Raw genomic sequence first — 18,288 nt, 5'->3', positions numbered from 1 at the left:
GTGATTTTATTTTTTATTTATATTTTGTTTTATTTTATTTTACTTTTTCTTTTTCTTTCTCCTTATGTACATTTTTATATACTATTTAATTTTGTTCAATGTGAAACTAAGAATGGGATTTATAGATTTTATTTTTGATTTTTACACTTTTATTCATTTTTTAGCGATGTATTATTTTTCTTTTGTTACTTTTTTTTAATTTTATTTTATCGTGTTTTTATGCTTTTGGTTTTTTCTTTTTATTTTATATTTTACTTGTTTTATCTTTATCAAATGTAGGCCATTGTGGTGCATTAGGTTATTCCTGTAATGCTACAATGGTCCAAAACTATTAATAAATACCAAAGAAACTGAAACTATTGCCATCACATGAATTTTGAGAATTATATGAAGTGGTTAAATAAAAAATTGATTCCTAATTTGTAACCGAATTCTGTGGTGTTAGATCATTTTTAATTTTTGGTAAAATTAATATATATATATATATATATATATATATATATATATATATATATATATATATATATATATATATACATACATATACATATACATATACATATACATATACATATACATATACATATACATATACATATACATATACATATACATATACATATACATACACATACATATACACATACATATATATATATATATATATAATATAATACATGGCGCATGCACACTTTCTCTCAGTAGCTAGTTAGCTTCTAAGAAGTAAGGTCGATTGGCTGCATAGACTGCATAGAATCGCGCCACGCATAGCGCATAGACAGCGGTATGCAACAGCGGTCGACAATCTCTGCCACAGGTGTTATTAAATGCATGCTTGTGGAAGTTACTAATGTTTAAATATTGTAATAGTTAATGATGGTTTTATTATAGTAACATACATTTGTAGTTTAATATAGTGTGTATAGCTAAATATTTTTTTCTTAATATGGCTTTATCAGTTTGGTTTACTGTCACGCGGAATGTCCAATAAAATAAAGTTATAAATAAAATAAAACTTCAGTGCATGTACATATACATAAACTGTACAAAAATTGGTTGCTGACCGCTGCGTCCTTCCTTTTTTTTCCACCACTTCCCCACTAGTTAAACCCCCCGCACCCCTCGGTTAATGGCGACAACATCTCCGATCAAAAATGTCCGTAAGGGCGCGCGCATCTATGTATTATATATCTATGTATATTGCAGATTGTTCTTCTTCCTCGCATATCAAAGACACTATAATAGCTAGACACTATCAAAGACACTATATTCTGCTCCGAGGTACCGAACGCATGATTGACATAATTTACTGCAGAGTGGCGCATCGCTGTCGTTCAAGTGCGGTTTACCTAATATTGTCGCACACTGTTGTGAAGTGTCGGATCGTTCGGTCGTCATTATGATGGACTTTTCGGCTGCCAGGTGTTCCGTTATAGATATTTTAGTGACTTTTGGGCAAGCGGTTTGTGGGCAATAATCACCGAACGATGCATGGCGTGTGCAGGGTATGGCTGGTATCGGTGCGTTCGTAGAGCACACGTGGTGTTGCTGTGGCCACTTCCACTGACACCGACACCGAGCAACGTACACTGTAGCAGAGTGTAGAACGTTTCGACACTCAGTTGTTGTCGGCGCGCCGCCTCGTTCGTCGTCAGTTCGTCGCCGTTCTGCCAGGTTCGTTGTTCACTTTTACGCTTTTACACTTCTACACTTCTACACTTCTACACGCTCGTGCTCGTGCTCGTCCCCCCACTCTCACCTCACCTCCCCGTCCACACGCTCGAGAGGCGACGAATGGCGAATGGCGAATGCGAACGGCGAATGCGAACGGCGAGTACTCGCGAAGCGCTTTCGCCGAGTGACGTCACGCTCAGCTTTCGTCGCATCTCCTCGCTCCTCACCGAGTGACTCATCGAGTCACAGCTGGTCACGTGACTGACAATTGACACATGCTCTTTAGCCCTAACCCTTCTCGACATGTACACTACACAACACAATCCCTCAATCGACCTAAATTTCATTCTACTTGTATTCTTGTAGGCCGATGCTTTCTAATCTAGTCAAATGTCCGCGCTTGCCTCATATTTTTACGCGTCGTCTCCGAATCTCCCAACTGATTCTAATGTTGGCTTAGCTTTGGTTAGGTTAGGTATTGCAGCAGTATTTCCTACTGTACTAAAACACTGAGTTGTAGGGAAAGTCACTCAGTGTTCTTTGCCTCAGTGGCAGTGGGTATTCCCCAAACTGAATTCGGGTGTAGTTGCACATGCAGACTGCATATGTTTCTCATTTATTTCTTCAAATATGGGATTCATCGTTATCGATCACGGTCAAGCAAGGATAAGATATCACCGAAGACACTCCAGGAGGTGATTTGTGGGACTATACAGTCCCAAGTGCTGCCTCTTTTATCATTTTAAAAGCATCTAAAAAAAATACATACCGCACAATGTGTTTTCGCCATATTGAATCTCGTCTTGTTTCAAAATTGACTAATAAAATATCCATTTTCTACAAATGCACCTTCAACTTGTGTTCTATTTGTATTCGCAGATATTATTCACATTACAGTATGGTTAACCCCCCCCCCCCCCCCCGCTTTCTGAAACGTAGAAAATTTTGTTACGTTTCTTATATTTATCACTCCTTAGTTTCGCTTCCATAAAATGATTTATTACTTTATTATCACCGAGAATAAATATTGCAAATGAAATAATGTTGCAATGCAGTCGATCGATTTTCAGTTGTTTCATTACGTACTGAATTTAGAATAAATCGTGTCGGATCTGTCGTTTATTATCTATTATTTTAAAGATAAAACTGTCATTAGAGATATGTGTTGGAATTTGCGTATACATATTGTCATTGTATTTTATTGAGATCGATGTTTCCTTTTCAGACATGGCTCGAGGCCAGCAAAAACTCCAGTCGCAAGCAAAGGCTTCAGAAAAGAATTCCAAGCTGAAGAAACAACAAGGCCACAGTGCAAATGACCAAAAGAAGGCCGCACAAAAAGCCTTAGTGCATGTGTGCACCGTTTGCAAGGTAAAAAATGGTCGATTTGAACAGATTTTACTTTAGAATTGGAGGAAAGTTTTAGTGAATTTATATTTGAGGAAATCAGTGAGGATAAAAAAAAAACTAAGATTCGATCTAGTAAAATTAACCATGCAGTAATTGTTTAATAATTTATTACAAGCACACTTTCAATGTATTGATATGATGCATCACAGACATGATTGATCGCATCTCAAATTGACAATTGACTAACAAAAATATTATCACATTGTGTTACATTACAATAGAATTTTTAATAAAATTAATTCAACTTTATGTCCTAATCCAATATGAATGTTTAGATTTTGTAGTATTCGAACTACTATATATGTACATATATAGGTATTGTCATGGAGTGTTTTGTGTATATTATATTCTATAACAATAAACTCGGTATCAAAGTAACAATATAAATATTTATATTATAATCAACAATTTAATTTGAAAAAACGTGCTCTTTACTCTTATTGAAATATATTGTCATTGATATTTTTCAGGCACAAATGCCCGACCCTAAAACGTACAAGCAGCACTACGAGAATAAGCATCCTAAGAATGACCTGCCAGAAGAGCTAAAAGATGTCTAACAGTGCAAAATGTACATTCTTTGAATTAAAATTGCACAGAGAATTCAAATGAGAGATCGAAGACTACTGACTATTCTTTGCATTCGCCAAAAATAATGACACAAATACTAAAGGTTCATATGTTGGCGTTTGCCATTTCGGTTTGACTCTTTGTGCGATTTTAGTTTTACTAACACGTTTCCCTCCATTGTCATTATATCACAAATTCATTTCACTTAATTATATTTTCTGTTGGCATTTATGCATTTCCATTGATTATTTTGCGGATTTTTTTTTCGAATTCTTGACCTGTTTTTATCAATATTATTTATTTGATTATTAAAGATTTTATTCAGATAATATTAATTGTTTACTGTTTCAACTGTCAGTGTAATTTTTTTTTGAATTGCCAGTATTGTAAAGGCTTATGAATGTAATTTAAATGTGCAAGTTTAACATCTATAAATTATGTTTACTAAATGCAAAACAGATGCCAGTAACCAAAGCGTAGGCTAGATATTATTTGAGATTGTCTTTAATGAAATTAAAATATTTGCATTATTCACACTTTGTAGAATATTCCTATTAAATATTTGTACTTTGTATTTCTGTTTTTCATTTAATACACGAATTACATATGACAAATATATGTATAAATAATGTATTAAAAAATTTTATACCAATAAACACTTCCGCAGGATACGTGCTAATTATTTTAATTTCACATCTCAATTCCAAAAAAAACAACTAAACCAGTGGTTGGCAAAAAAATATTAATACTCACAGTAAACCACGATCTATCTAGTTAAAAATCAAATCGAAAGACTTGTTAAAAATTATAAATGCATATTTGAAATTAATATTTTGTATTTTATGTTACATATTTACATTTTTTCTACATAGTTTGTGTGATCAACATATTGTGCACTGTTTTTGAGCTTCTTGAGTGTGCATTGACAAATGTATAAACACTCCACTGCCTACCACTGGGATAAACACGATTAACATCTACATATTTAATTATACAGAATGAAGGCACATGTAAGCAACTTGGCAGTATTCTGTGGATTATGTGCTCATATGAAAACACACAATACTAATAAATTGAATTATTTTCAATTCATATTTACATAACTTTGAGACATGTGTTACTAGCTTAACGATTTAGTGACTGATTCATCCCTAAATATTGCTGTAAAATACTGAGAAAATAAGCGAGCCATATATTGTTCTCTGGCTTCTCTCGGTGGCCAAAAACCTTCCATAAATCCAATGTGACCACCTCTGGCCGTTATGACGATAGCAACATGTTCCGAATTGCTAGCTTCTTCAACTGGAATAGCTGCAAATCAATTTTCTCATTAACTTACGGCTCACAAAACTATTTAAATATATATAAATATATATATATTTACTTTCGAATTATTTACCTTCTAATGGCTGAAACGGATCATCTGCTGCATTGAGACACAATACTGGAATGTTCATTTTGTGTAATTTGTCATGGAGCGATGCAGCACCATAGTAATCCCACACATCTTTGTAACCGAAATGTTTGGAAGTGAATGCTGTGTCAAAATCTCGTACGGTTTTACTTTGCATTATTTCTTCGAAATCCCACTGACCCTGAAATTGAGCATTTTATAATTGTAAGCTAATTTTTGGATGACATGTTATTTTGACTTGTTCGTAATAGAGAATTACCTTAGCTTGTCTCAGTGGTTCACATTTTTCTATTGTTTTAACTAAACTTCCAGCCAAGTGTCGGCATAATAGATTATTCAGATAGGGTTTCTCAATGCTTTCACTTCCTAAAATGTTAAAACAATTTAGTACGAGTTCTATAATTAAACCAAAAATTATAACAAATGGAACAAGACAGAGTTCACTTATTGCAAAATGGTTGTCAATGTTAGGTAAATGGGTGTGTTAATGTCTTGATTATTAAAATACATTAATTGATTACTATTTACTTTTTAAGTTTATTAGAATAAATAATTTTAAGTCAATTATAATTTTATAACAAATGTGATACTGAAAATAAGATGTTTTTTATAATAAAATAATCCAAACAAAATACACGTAATATATAAAAACTGAAAAGATTTTTACTATGGTGAAACATTAATATTAATATAAATTCTAAAATTACCTTTGAACACATTCCATGGCACTGAAATGATCATGGCTGCTGTGATTCCGCTATTTTTTCCTTGACCGGCTAGATAATTTCCCAATATGAGGCCTCCCATGGAGATTCCAGTAGCTCCGACGGGCACATTCGGATGATTGTCTTGAACGTGTTTAACAACTTCCGCCAAGTCCTCATAATTTGCAGCGCAATATAAGCGAGGAGTCTGATGACCGACAATAAAATGAAATGTAATTTTTTTTAAGTTACTCCATTAGTATTTTGAGTTTTATAGAACACTTGAATGGTTTTCAAAAATTATAATAAATAAACTATTTATCAAGTTATGAGATTGAGGAATTTTTTTTATAATAAAAATAAAATGAATAGTTGTCAAATTAAATACTATTATTTCAACAGTTCCTTGAATTATCTAATATATAAATTTGGAAAGAGACTTTGTATGTATGTAACCTTCGTTCGTTGGGTCGTAAATCCGTGACGTCATCGAACAAATAATTCGATTCAAAGGATTCGAAGTGCCCAGAGGCAAGGGCGCCGAGGGCGAAGCCCTAGGGGGCGCCGGATTCTGATATACATATAATTTCGAAAGAGACTTACTATATATGTTTGTTTGTTTGTGACGGTCAATTTGATAAAAAAAAAACAAATGAGTATTCAAATAAATTTAATAAAATGTTTACTATTAGATTAGTGATGCTTAAGCCGTTTACAAATATCGAGCGAAGCCGGGTAATACAGCTTCTGTACATATATTTAAAAACGTTCAGGCCTTTGGTGTGTTTATGGTACTGTATAGATTATGACCCACTGTAAATATGTAACTTAATCTAAATACATATTACCTAAATTTTTGTTTGCTAACCTTAAGTTCCATTCCGCCAAGTCCGCGATTGTTGAAAATAACGCATCGGATTCCAATTGAAACACCACCGTTAACCAGACATTTGATGTATTCAGCTTGCGAACCCCCGGTTAATCCAGGTAATATGATAACGATAGGACTATTCTTTGCGCAACCTTTATCCATCCAATCTAACGCCACTTCACCGCCATCTGCTAGTTTCAATATTTCTCTGAAATAAAATTTTAACTTGTTATTCATAATAAATTCTCTTGCTACAATACTTCGATTTTTTACTTGGTTGAAGATTACTATCAGAATTATACTTGTTTGAAAAATAATAGTTTTACAATTTTTGTTGCAGTACATAATATGCACGATTTTGTTTCAACAATTTCCGTAAAGATAATCACTAGTGTAATTGTGTTCTCGATAGTTCAGCTAAAAGTCTAGCTAGATAAATATATAAACAGTAAAGTCATCAGTGTCAAACTGATATGACATTTTAAGTTACAATGTAGCATTAGCATTATTTTTCGAAATTTTCTTATCCTAATGACTATAAATCTTACTCAACTTCAACTTCATTTTTAAAAATCGACAAAAAATATTCATTACTAGTCAAAGTCCTTACCGTGCATAGTAATATTGTGAATTTTGCTATGACCTTAATGGACACAATTGGTTTCTATTAGCACAAGGAAGTAACAAGTTTAAACGTTGTTCATATCAATTTAATCAGCATGTATGTATTTGTTATGAAACGATTAAAATCATAAGCACATTTTGAGATTTGCAAATAGAGGAAGATAATTTTCTGTGGCCTAAATTATTCGTAAAAAATTAAGTGAAATTTTAAAAAAAGAAAACACATTTTATAATGGCACAGAGTGGTAATATGGCACGTTTTTCTTTGTGCTATTATTTTTAAATAACTCTTAAATACAATATTACATTATTTTAAATTTTTAGAAGTCAAAGTAAACATTCACATTGAAATACATCAAAAAATGCTTCCCACATACCAAAAATAAATCATACTTAAATAATAAAACGTTTTTGCGTCTATTGTGTTCATTATTATGTTTTTCCTCGTATTTCACGTTTTATGTCAATAAGAAACTTATTTCAATATCATTTTTTCCGATTTGTATCATAGTCTGCGAAGCCATTCAAATAAATTGTTTATTTTTTTTCATTTTCTTCTTTTAAATAAATGTACGTTCTGACAAAAAAAATATTACTTTAATAAAAGATAATCAAATCAGTTTCCATTACGGTTCGATATATATTTTTTTCGATTCAAATAAATTTAATAAAAATCAAATGAATATTTACTGTTAGATTCGCCATGTTTAAGCTGTTTATATTACAAATACTGAGCGAAGCCGGGCTAAACAACTAGTCTTACATATAAAACACTAAAGTTTGTATGTATGTATCACTGGTTGGTTGGGTGGGAACAACACGTTCGATTTATTTTTTTTCGATTCAAAGTCCCCACAGGGGGGGCGCAGCCAGATAGAGCCCCGCCGGGGGCGTAGCCCCTATGGAGCCCCGCCGAAGGCGCCTGTCGGGGGCGCAGCCCCTAATAAAATAAATAAATATATTTTTATATATGTACATATATATATATTTTTTTATATACATATATATATTTGTTTTTAATAAAATGGTTACTATTAGATTAGTCATGTTTAAGCGGTTTATATTACAAATACCGAGCGAAGCCGGGTAATAAAGCTAGTAATAAATAAAAAAAGAAATCAAAATTTTCAGTTGCACATAATTTTCGAAATTAAAAGCAACCAAAAATATTTTTTCGGATAATTTGTAGTTTTATTTGTTAATTTTACAAGTTTCAGAGAAAAATCTGCATGCGCATCAAATTTTATATAATTTTTTATTATCTTGTTTCTGTGCACAAGAATTGTACATTCTGAAAAATAATTATATTTCCTTGACAATATTAATGGTTATTTAAGGGACAAATAATAAATTTTTTAAATGTGTAACAAATTTTTTTTTATAAGGGGGGGACAACTTTTTCGCGTATATATATATATATATATATATATATATATATATATATATATATATATATATATATATATATATATATATATATATATATATATATATATATATATATATATATATATATATATATATATATATATGTATACAGTGGCGGACTGGCCATACAAGCGAACATGCCCGATGGCATGTGGGCCCCACTATCTGTTGGGCCCTCAGTAAAATTAAATAACTTTTTAATTATTTCACGTGTGTAAAAATTTATAGGATATTGCACTTTGGGACCTAAAGTTTGGGCATTTCAACAAAACAAATTTCTTACGATATACACAAACAACTAATACCTGCTTTAACAGCCCAAGGATCGGTTAACTTTTTTTTATTAGGCTCGAAATGTAAGTTTCAACATTTGCGTGGGCCCTTTTGCCGGGCCTATTTCCAACCTCAAGATTATGCATATACCAATACCTATGTAATAACTACCTACTGAAATAAACAAATTTCCGTGAATAATATAAACTGAATTGCTTAAAACAATTTTGATAGGACGATTCATCATCAACCAGCGATTTAAATTTACTTCATACTTTCAAAATAACATCTGAATATGCTTCGACGATATAGTAAGATTTAAATACACAATTTTAAACAGTTTCCGAATATAAAATCTATTCCTAATCTAGATACATCCATGTATATAGAAATATAGGATAGGGGCCCCCTCCCCAAAATCCCGATTTTCGATTAACATTAATTGAAAATATTATGCATTTTTTTCAGGGACGTAATTTGGGGGGAGGCATATGGGGGCACTCGCCCCCCTAAATTAAGGAATAGTGTGAATATTATGAATTCAATTATTAATGAGATACTTTGGATCTACGTTTATTTCTTAGAAAATAAAATTCAAAACAAGTATATTTTGGTTTTTAAGTGCGCCTTGGATAAAATTCTTAGAAATTGTTCATCCTTTAGAGCGAATCGTAAGAAAGGTCCCCTTTACTTTATTTTGTCTCAAAAATAGATGTGTAACGTTTATTTTTCTGAAAGTTCGTATATTAACGTGATCAGTGATCGATTCTGGTTCAAATTTTCGCATGATCACAAAACTTTATCTATTGTTATTACATACATATATATGTACATAGGTAAAGTGAAAAGATATTCGGTAGAAATTAAGATAGTTTTTTAGTGACTCAGTTAGATGGTCGATTTTTGTTGATCATGTGAAGATTTTTGGAAAAAAATTTTCTTTTTTGGCGCTTTTTTGGCTTTCTACATAATATTTTTTTAAAAATAAACTTATTTTTTTCATATTTTATAACTCAATAAGGTGTATGGAAAGAATATTTTCCATTTTTATTCCGATATAAAATATATTTTTTGAAAAAACATTCAATTTGACCAATCTTTGCCTGCCCCCCAAGAAAAAGCTGAAATGACGTCCCTGAGTGTTTTCTACCGAAAGTAAAAGCCGCTTTTATGCCGCATTCTTTTATGATGCATTCTATTTACCTAGGACAAGAGTTAAAACGAAATATACAATGTAATTTATGGAACTATTTTGCTTTTGCCATTTTTCTTGTACCTAAATTTGTTTATTCCCATTTTTGAAAAGAAAATTTTGTTATATGGGGGGGGGGGGGCAAATTTTTTTAACCCTGGATGGGCCCCCTTTGACTCCTGGCATGCACTAATTTCAGTCCCAGTCCGCCACTGTATGTATATATATATGTATATACTGATGCTAATGGTGACTCAACAACGTTCTACTATTACCTTCTATTGAAGTCAGATTGGTATTCATAAGCCAACTCACCTTGAAGTGCAATTATACGACGGATTGCCGAACCATTGCAGCGAGATGAAAACTCGCCTACATTAAAAGATTATATTGCTAAATAATAGTAGCAAAAATAAAAAAAATATTTTTGACGTGGATTTCCTGATTTGAAATCAATCTTATCAACACAATCTGTCGGTAGATTGAATGTAAACATTATCATGAAATGGACTTTATCACATACGTCATAATGTCGTAATAAATAAACCACAAAATAGCATGAAATTTATAGTTACAGGTACAACACTCCCAAGACTACTTTTCTAATTTCACTGTTGTGCAAATAATTTTGGTTTTGAATTTATAATTACATCTAAAAACAATAAAATCTAATAATGTACATATGTATATTACATGTACATACATATACTAGGAAGAACGCTGAAGATTGTTTAGAAACGATAAAGTTTAGCAGACTGAAAAAATCAAATCAATATTATTATAATATATTGATATCAATATCGAATGGCGATAATGTGTTCATTTTGTTATGTATTGAATCGGACATTAATCAAAGAATAAATCTATGTATGTGTTAAGACAATTTATTTATGAATTGCAAAATACTTGATACAAATGTATATTCGTATAGTCACAGGTATAAGCAATAACTTTCACTTTCCATTGTTATCTATATGGAAATACTGATAAACATTTAATTCCAAAAATACATTAATTACAGACAAATGTACATATATGAACTTAACGATTGAAAGATAATTCCAAAGTAGGACACGGATTAAAATGAATGTTTTAATAAAATAAAACAAAACATTTAATATGCTTGCACATTGTTTTAAATTCAATCGAAAACATAAACATATATAAATAGCGTTATTGTTTGCTAAATATCAATCGCAATATGTTCCAATGTTACAAATATGTTAGTATTTTAATATAAATATACCTTCTGTATTGAATATCAGCTAAGATAGAAGTTCTCAAAACGCTAGCGATTATCGTCTGCAGACGAGACTCGAAACACCAAAGTGTCGGCCAAAATTTCTCATCCAACAACTGCACATTCTGTACTAAGAAATCGCGAAACGGTCCAGGTCGGCATACCAAAGTCGGTCGCTGAAATGTACAACCAAATAAAGAATTAATTTAACCATTTTAAAACAATTACCAGTAGTTTAAATAATTTCAATGGAACTTCAGACTGGTACATTCACGAACATTGTTTAGCATTAGTCAACTATTTATTATCGCTCTGAGGTGTGCAATTATGTATTATAATCGCACATGCACCAATTTCTCTAGGATTGTGGTAATCAACAAGAAAAGAACCGCATAATAATATTTCAAATTGTATGTATAATAAATCGAATTTTAAAATTAAATAAATTCACTAAAAGCATATGTTTATTAAATGTATTTACTACATAGTATTTATGTATTTTTAAAAATTTAACATGATATCTTAACAGACTAACAAAAAATGGGAAAGTATTTAGGGCAAACAATAGACATATCCTGTAGTAAAGAAGAGGAAACAAGAAGTATGAAATTATGATGAATGCATTTGAGCGAATGAACGCCATTTTTAAATAATCAATAAAAAATGCCACTTTGCCCGAAGAAAAAGATAAATGTGTTTTGCCAGTGATGACGTGTGGATGTGAAACTTGGACACTAATCGCCAAAATGTTTCACAAAGTTCAATGCACTCAAATAAGTATATAACGCTATATGCCTGGCATAACGAGAGAAAGGAAACGGAATACGGCGGTGAGAAGTACGTATGATAAGGGTGGTTGACAAGTAGTTGCGTTAATGCAGTACAGCTTGGTGGTAGCGTTAATGCTAAGCACTGACAGGTCGCCGAGCTGACCTCGATTGAGAAGAATTTATTCAGAGTATAATTTGTAGTGATGCTGGTCAGACTTGGATATTTGTGACTCCAAGTCGACCGTTTCACAATTGATCTGATTTCATTATTGAAACGGTTCCTCCATCAAATTGGCAAAAATCATCCTACCCACTATGTCACCACTATTTGAATATGATTTCAAAAATTTATAATCTATAAATTTCAATATATGTATATAGAAGTTTAATATCATAGATGTCGCCCAGGGGCAAAACCCCTAATGACATCATGGAAATTAAATTTATATAAAAATAAAATGAAATAAATAAAAAAAACATTCGATAGAGTGAAGTGATTGAAGTGTCAGAATTGATACCCGAGAGAATGCAGATGGGTAGACAAAATTAGAAAAATGTGTGGTGTGAAATGTATGAGAGTTGCACGAAACAGAGACGAATGGAAATGTGTTGGAAAGGCCTTTATCCAGCAGTGGATGGTGTATGGCTGTAGTAAATGAAGATGATGGTTCCTAATCCATGATTCTGAAAATTCCTAAGTTACATATGTTTACATATATACATGTATTATACAATAGAATCAGTCAGATTTTAGATACATATTTCTAAAGAGGAGTTACATATGTATGTACACATGTACATATATCATAAAAATGTGAAACTAGTTTTTAAATAAAATACAAATTCCAAAACTTGGAACGAGCAACATCATCATATATATAAAGACGGTAATCTGTGTGTGTATGTGTGTGTGGGTGTGTGTGTGTGTGTGGGTGTGTGTGTGTGTGTGTGGGTGTGTGTATGTGTCCTAACGCTCGCCGAACATAATGTACGGGGAACAAATTTTTTTTTTTCATATTTTTAATTTTTTTAATTTTTTCATTTTTTCAGTTTTTTCATTTTTTTCATTTTTTAATTTTTTTAATTTTTTCAGTTTTTTCATTTTTTTCATTTTTTCAGTTTCCCAGTTTTTTCAGGCCCCGGGGTGCAGAAGGCATCGGGGGCGCTGGGGGCGCCGGAGGCGTCGGCGGCGCTGGGGGCGAAGCCCCCGGGGTGCCAGAGGCATCGGGGGCGCTGGGGGCGAAGCCCCCGTGGTGCCGAAGGCATTGGGGGCGCCGGCGGCGCTGGGGGCGAAGCCCCCGGGGTGCCGGAGGCATCGGGGGCGCTGGGGGCGAAGCCCCCGGGGTGCCGAAAGCATTGGGGGCGCCGGAGGCGTCGGCGGCGCTGGGGGCGAAGCCCCCGGGGTGCCGAAGGCATCGGGGGCGCTGGGTGCGCTGCGGGCGCCGGAGGCGTCGGCGGCGCTGGGGCCGAAGGCCCCGGAGCGACGGAAGCGCCGCGGGGCGAAGGCCCCGGGGTGCCGGAGGCGTCGGCGATACACAAAATGTAATTCGTAATTCGTAATCACTTCGTAATTTGTCATTCGTAATTCGTGCATCAATTTCTTTCCGAAACCAGTCGATTCAATATCTTTAACTTTATTTTTATTCGAGTTTCAATTCCTTTTCGAAACCACCCGTTGAAATCAACGGGTCTAACACTAGTATATAGATAATAGCGCTATTCTGTGTGCGTGTGTCTGTTTCTGCGATAACGCTCGCCATACTATAATAGTCGTTTCGATTCGACATATGTACGTCACAGCTAAAATACAGCCAGCAAAATGTACGAATATAATAGTCTCAAAGTATTTAACGCAATCTATTGAAAATTTATTTAATTAATTAATTTTTCTATTGGTGTTTTATATTGTTTACATGTAGGCAGGGCCGAAGAGAGGGGGGGAAGGGGCCCGGGCCCGGATTTCGAAAGTAATATGTATATTCCGCAAATAATATGTATATTTTTAGCAAAAGTATAAAAGCATTATTTGGCCTTTATACTCTTAGGGTTTTTGTTGATATTTTACGGTTTTTTTATGTTATATGTTTAATTTTCATTTAATTTATGACAGCATTATTTTTTTAAAATTAATCTATTTTTAACGTGTGTATACATGTGTTTTAATTATTTAATTTTTCATGTTGTGTTGTTACAGTTTATGTTGTATTTAATTAATTTCATTTTTTTCTTATTAATAAATTAATATGAAATATATTTTTATATAATTGACGATATTAATTTAAATTAACGATATTGATTGAAATACCCAAATCACTTTTTTACATATTTTTAATTTTTTTGTTTTAATAAAACGGGTCAAGGGGGGAGCCCGGATTTTCAAATTTGCACCGGGGCTCGGCTTTTCTCTCTGTATCGGATGGCCATGTATGCAGGTAGGTAGGTGGTTTTTACTATTTTATCATATTTAACAATTAAATATACATATTAAATTAAATATATTTAAAAGGTATTTTAAAAAAATACGACCGCGTGCGGGTCGAACACAGGACCGACACATTTCTTTTAATTTTTTTAAATTTAATAACTTAATATGCCATAACCCATGGGATGATATTTCATCGGGCACAACACTAGTTAAAAATAATTACGAAATTTAAAACACATTCTAGTTATTTCTCTAATCAATATTGTATCGGTTAGCTCAACCTAATAGATAACGTGGCAGACGTATGTATGTATGTACCTATTTGGTTATTGTCATTTGGATTATTTCTCCTTGCAAAAGTCAACTTTCAAATTCAAAACTCAAGCTTTCAAGAATTAAGAAATTAAAATATACCTACAACTATGCATGTATTTAAATACTTTTTTCTACACAATAAAACTTAACCCGTCATTATAAGAAATGCGTGAAAAAAAATCTTGGCCGGTGAAAATTTTTTTAACAAGTGCCCCAACAATAACTTTGTCGAAACATTCGCAAAGTTTGCAATATCGACATTCGAAAGGGAAAGTCCTATAGGTTCTGATACAAATTATATACTTCGGAACGGATAATACAGAATTGGGATACGAGAGAGGGGATAGGATCGATATTGTTGCGGCAACGGTAGGCACCGGGCATTTGCACATTGCGGATTTTGCGAACTTTTGCAAATTGAAAAATTTGTTGGAATTATCGGTTGGCCTGACCCAAAAGTAAACATGGTTCGGTGTGTACTTTGACTGTAGTTATCATAGTGGAGATAGTTGAAACACACGTATAGTAATATTGTATATGTATATATTCAATAGAAACGTGTTTAACCCTCTGACTTCCAGCGTGTTCAAATATCAGCCCAACATTTATGTGGGTCAAAGTCTAACTGCGAGTTTTACCTACTGAAATTTTGATTACAAAACGTTGACTTGACAGGATTTTTACAGACTTAATTGAAAAATAAGATCTAAATGTCGAGATTGCATTTTCTTCGATCCATTTTTATCACTTTATCTACATATGTAAGTATATAAATTAATAAGAGGCAAACTTTTTCCTGAATTGTAATCGTAAGTGAAACTAAATCAAATTCAGTACTAGTTCCGATTGAAGTAAAAATATCAGTGTATAAAATTTATGATTTCTATAACATGTAAAAAAAATTCGGATGTGACCAACCCATGACTTTATCTATGTATTTGAGGAATATAAGGTCAAAAAACAAAATTCGATATTGAACCGTACAGACACATTCACACATACCGGCAACATTATGAAATACTAATAATTATGACTAGAGGTAGAACCGGAAGCGTGCTTTTTCTAGGAAATAGGGCGTTTTGGGTCTATTTTCCAGGAAACAGGGCAAACTACAAAGCTAGAGAGTATAAAAAAAGGTTCATCATAAAAATGAACAAAGCACGGCGCAAATTTGGTCCGCTCTTTAGTTATGACAGCATTTTCGAAACTGTATGGAAAATGTATGGAAATTTGCACAAGACCAAAGTTCTGCTTCCGGTTGTCGGATTTTGTTCAATTTTTTTTATTACTTAAAATCACTACGAGTATTATACACAATAAATATCAAGATTAAAATAATTTAAAAGGTCAAAATAAAATATTGTTTTAAAAAAATACTAATTCCGGTTTACGAATTCTGACCAAAAGCTTATCAGCTCTCTGTTAATACAAAGAATACAAATATAAAGTTCATTAAATTTTCAAGATTTGTATAATTTTTGATAAGAATTATAGGATGACCGTGAAAAAGTCGAAAATGTTCGTATACCATGTTTACATATGAAAGACGATTAGTATACATATATCAGTGGCGTGCGGTAAATCTCTCTCTCCCCCCGTCGTACATCCTCACTTAATTTGCACGAGCAGGATACAACAGGAACAGGTTTTTCCTCCCGTATCCTGCGCGCGCACATAAAACAAGGTTGTATGACAAAAAGAGAGATAATTTCACCCAGTGCCGGCCTTACACCCAATGGCGCCCTCGGGCAATTTTTTCTAAAAACCCATAGAAAAAAATGTCGCCTTTGGCGCTCTAATCTAAAATTTTGTATGGCTTTTGGCGCTCTAATTTTAAAATGTATAGCGCCTTTGACGTATTGAGCGGCGCCCTAACTTATTTGGCGCCCTCGGGCGCCACCCGACCCAGCTCCCCCCTAAAACCGGCACCATTTTCACCGCATGCCACTCATATATATAATAGGAATATACATAATACCGTTTACCACGCACCCTTTTTTTTTTGATCTTTCGACTTTAAGATTTTTCGATTTTCGATCTTTGCATTCCGATATTTGTTTTTTCGACCTTTTCACTTTCGGTCCCGTGAGGTAGACCCGTATAGACATTTTTTTTTTCGTCCAAGCCACTATTACATGAGAGTTCATTAAATTTTCAAGATTTGTATAATTTTTGACAAGAATTATATGAATTTTTAGATTAAGTAACGGGTTTCCGGAAACCATTAGGGTGACACCACCGAAGAGGACACCTACATATAAGGTCCGGCCCGCACCGCTCAACTCGCGAACAACTTGGTTGAGGGCGACCAGACCAATGCATGCAGGTAGATGGGACATGCCACACCCGTCAACTTATTTGTCGCACACATTTTTTCGTGTCGCGCGACTAGTCGGCCGACAAAGTTGCACGGTGCGGCCCGACCCTAAGGAGAGGTACAATTTCCGGTAAACCTAAAAATTGAAAGAAAAAAAATACGACGTATTGATGAGCATTTTAGTTTCAGAATTTTCATTTTCAGTTTCAGAAGTTTTAGTTCAATGGGACTGACGGAATTTAAAAAATCTCCAAAATACATACAGACACGCACACGCACGCAGACATTTTTTCAGATCAATGATCGATTCAGAGTTTGAATCAGTCAAAATCTCGAGTTGGAATTTTTCACATGATCACAAAACTTTATCTATTATTACTAAGTACATATTATATGTTTGTAGATACAGTAAAAAGTTCACTGTACACACACACAATTACCGGATTGTGGGAAAATTTGTTGGTGAGGCGAAAAGGGGAAAAGGGAAAAGTGGAAAAAGGGAAAAAGGGAAAAAGGGAAAAAGGGAAAAAGGGAAAAAGGGAAAAAGGGATGCCTTTGAATGAAGTACCTTGACGACGTTGAGCAGATAGTAGGCGACGAAGCCAGCGAGAGCGAAGGCCAAGAAGCAGTCGCGAGGGGCGGCGAGCGCGTGCAGAGGCCACGGCCACGGCCACGGCATGGCGGTGAGTGTGGCCAAAGCGGACATCGGCCCGAGCGCGTTACGCTCCCGCACCACCGACCGCAACGACACTACCGACCGCTGCGACTCGCCGCCGACGACTGACACTTGACGATGCGCGAGCCCCCTCCCCTCCCTGCACCCCCACGTTGGCCAACATCGCCTCGCCGACCGGCCATGCACCGCGACCGCCTCTGACTCCAACTCGAGCCTTCTCGACCCGTACCACACCGAAGCGCGCCAACCCCGCCAACCCCGCCAACCCCGCATCCTCCAATCCACTCCACTTCACTTCACCTCACTCTACTCGGCGACTCGCCACACTCACGTCAACCTACGAATATGTAATACCGAATACGCACGCGTTTTTTGGCCGCACGAC

The 18,288-nt window shown here is 34.3% G+C and overlaps 3 protein-coding genes across 3 annotated transcripts in view; 2 read left to right on the top strand and 1 right to left on the bottom strand.

The window, feature by feature from the left end:
* The window catches only part of LOC143911840 (coiled-coil domain-containing protein 124), a 74,815-nt gene that overhangs the window by 56,440 nt on the left and 87 nt on the right, over positions 1-18,288 (top strand). The window lies entirely within an intron of this gene.
* On the top strand, positions 1,337-4,481 carry LOC143911875 (zinc finger protein 706-like). The gene is made up of 3 exons (XM_077430959.1): positions 1,337-1,674; positions 2,900-3,045; positions 3,555-4,481. The coding sequence occupies exons 2-3, from the start codon at positions 2,902-2,904 to the stop codon at positions 3,642-3,644; spliced, it is 234 nt and encodes a 77-aa protein (XP_077287085.1). The 5' UTR covers positions 1,337-1,674; positions 2,900-2,901; the 3' UTR covers positions 3,645-4,481.
* On the bottom strand, positions 4,634-18,266 carry Hydr1 (abhydrolase domain containing Hydr1). The gene is made up of 7 exons (XM_077430723.1): positions 17,796-18,266; positions 11,407-11,576; positions 6,641-6,851; positions 5,776-5,980; positions 5,328-5,434; positions 5,054-5,249; positions 4,634-4,965 (listed from the first exon to the last, which is right to left on the bottom strand). Exons 1-7 carry the CDS (start codon positions 18,174-18,176, stop codon positions 4,775-4,777), a joined length of 1,461 nt encoding a protein of 486 aa, XP_077286849.1. The 5' UTR covers positions 18,177-18,266; the 3' UTR covers positions 4,634-4,774.

This window comes from Arctopsyche grandis, chromosome 1 (assembly GCF_051622035.1).
Source record: "Arctopsyche grandis isolate Sample6627 chromosome 1, ASM5162203v2, whole genome shotgun sequence".
Classification (NCBI taxonomy): Eukaryota; Metazoa; Arthropoda; class Insecta; order Trichoptera; family Hydropsychidae; genus Arctopsyche; species Arctopsyche grandis.
Note: the sequence above shows the minus strand (reverse complement) of the source record. Positions and strands in the feature narration are given on the sequence as shown.

What these genes read in the sequence shown, in the direction of transcription:
- LOC143911875 (XM_077430959.1), top strand. Translation starts at nt 2,902, where the DNA reads ATGGCTCGAGGCCAGCAAAAACTCCAGTCGCAAGCAAAGGCTTCAGAA. An exon ending in ATGTGTGCACCGTTTGCAAG is followed by an intron (nt 3,046 to 3,554) that starts GTAAAAAATGGT and finishes GATATTTTTCAG; the next exon opens with GCACAAATGCCCGACCCTAA.
- Hydr1 (XM_077430723.1), bottom strand. Translation starts at nt 18,176, where the DNA reads ATGCGGGGTTGGCGGGGTTGGCGGGGTTGGCGCGCTTCGGTGTGGTAC. An exon ending in ATCTGCTCAACGTCGTCAAG is followed by an intron (nt 11,577 to 17,795) that starts GTACTTCATTCA and finishes TGTACATTTCAG; the next exon opens with CGACCGACTTTGGTATGCCG. An exon ending in AACCACTGAGACAAGCTAAG is followed by an intron (nt 5,250 to 5,327) that starts GTAATTCTCTAT and finishes GCTCAATTTCAG; the next exon opens with GGTCAGTGGGATTTCGAAGA.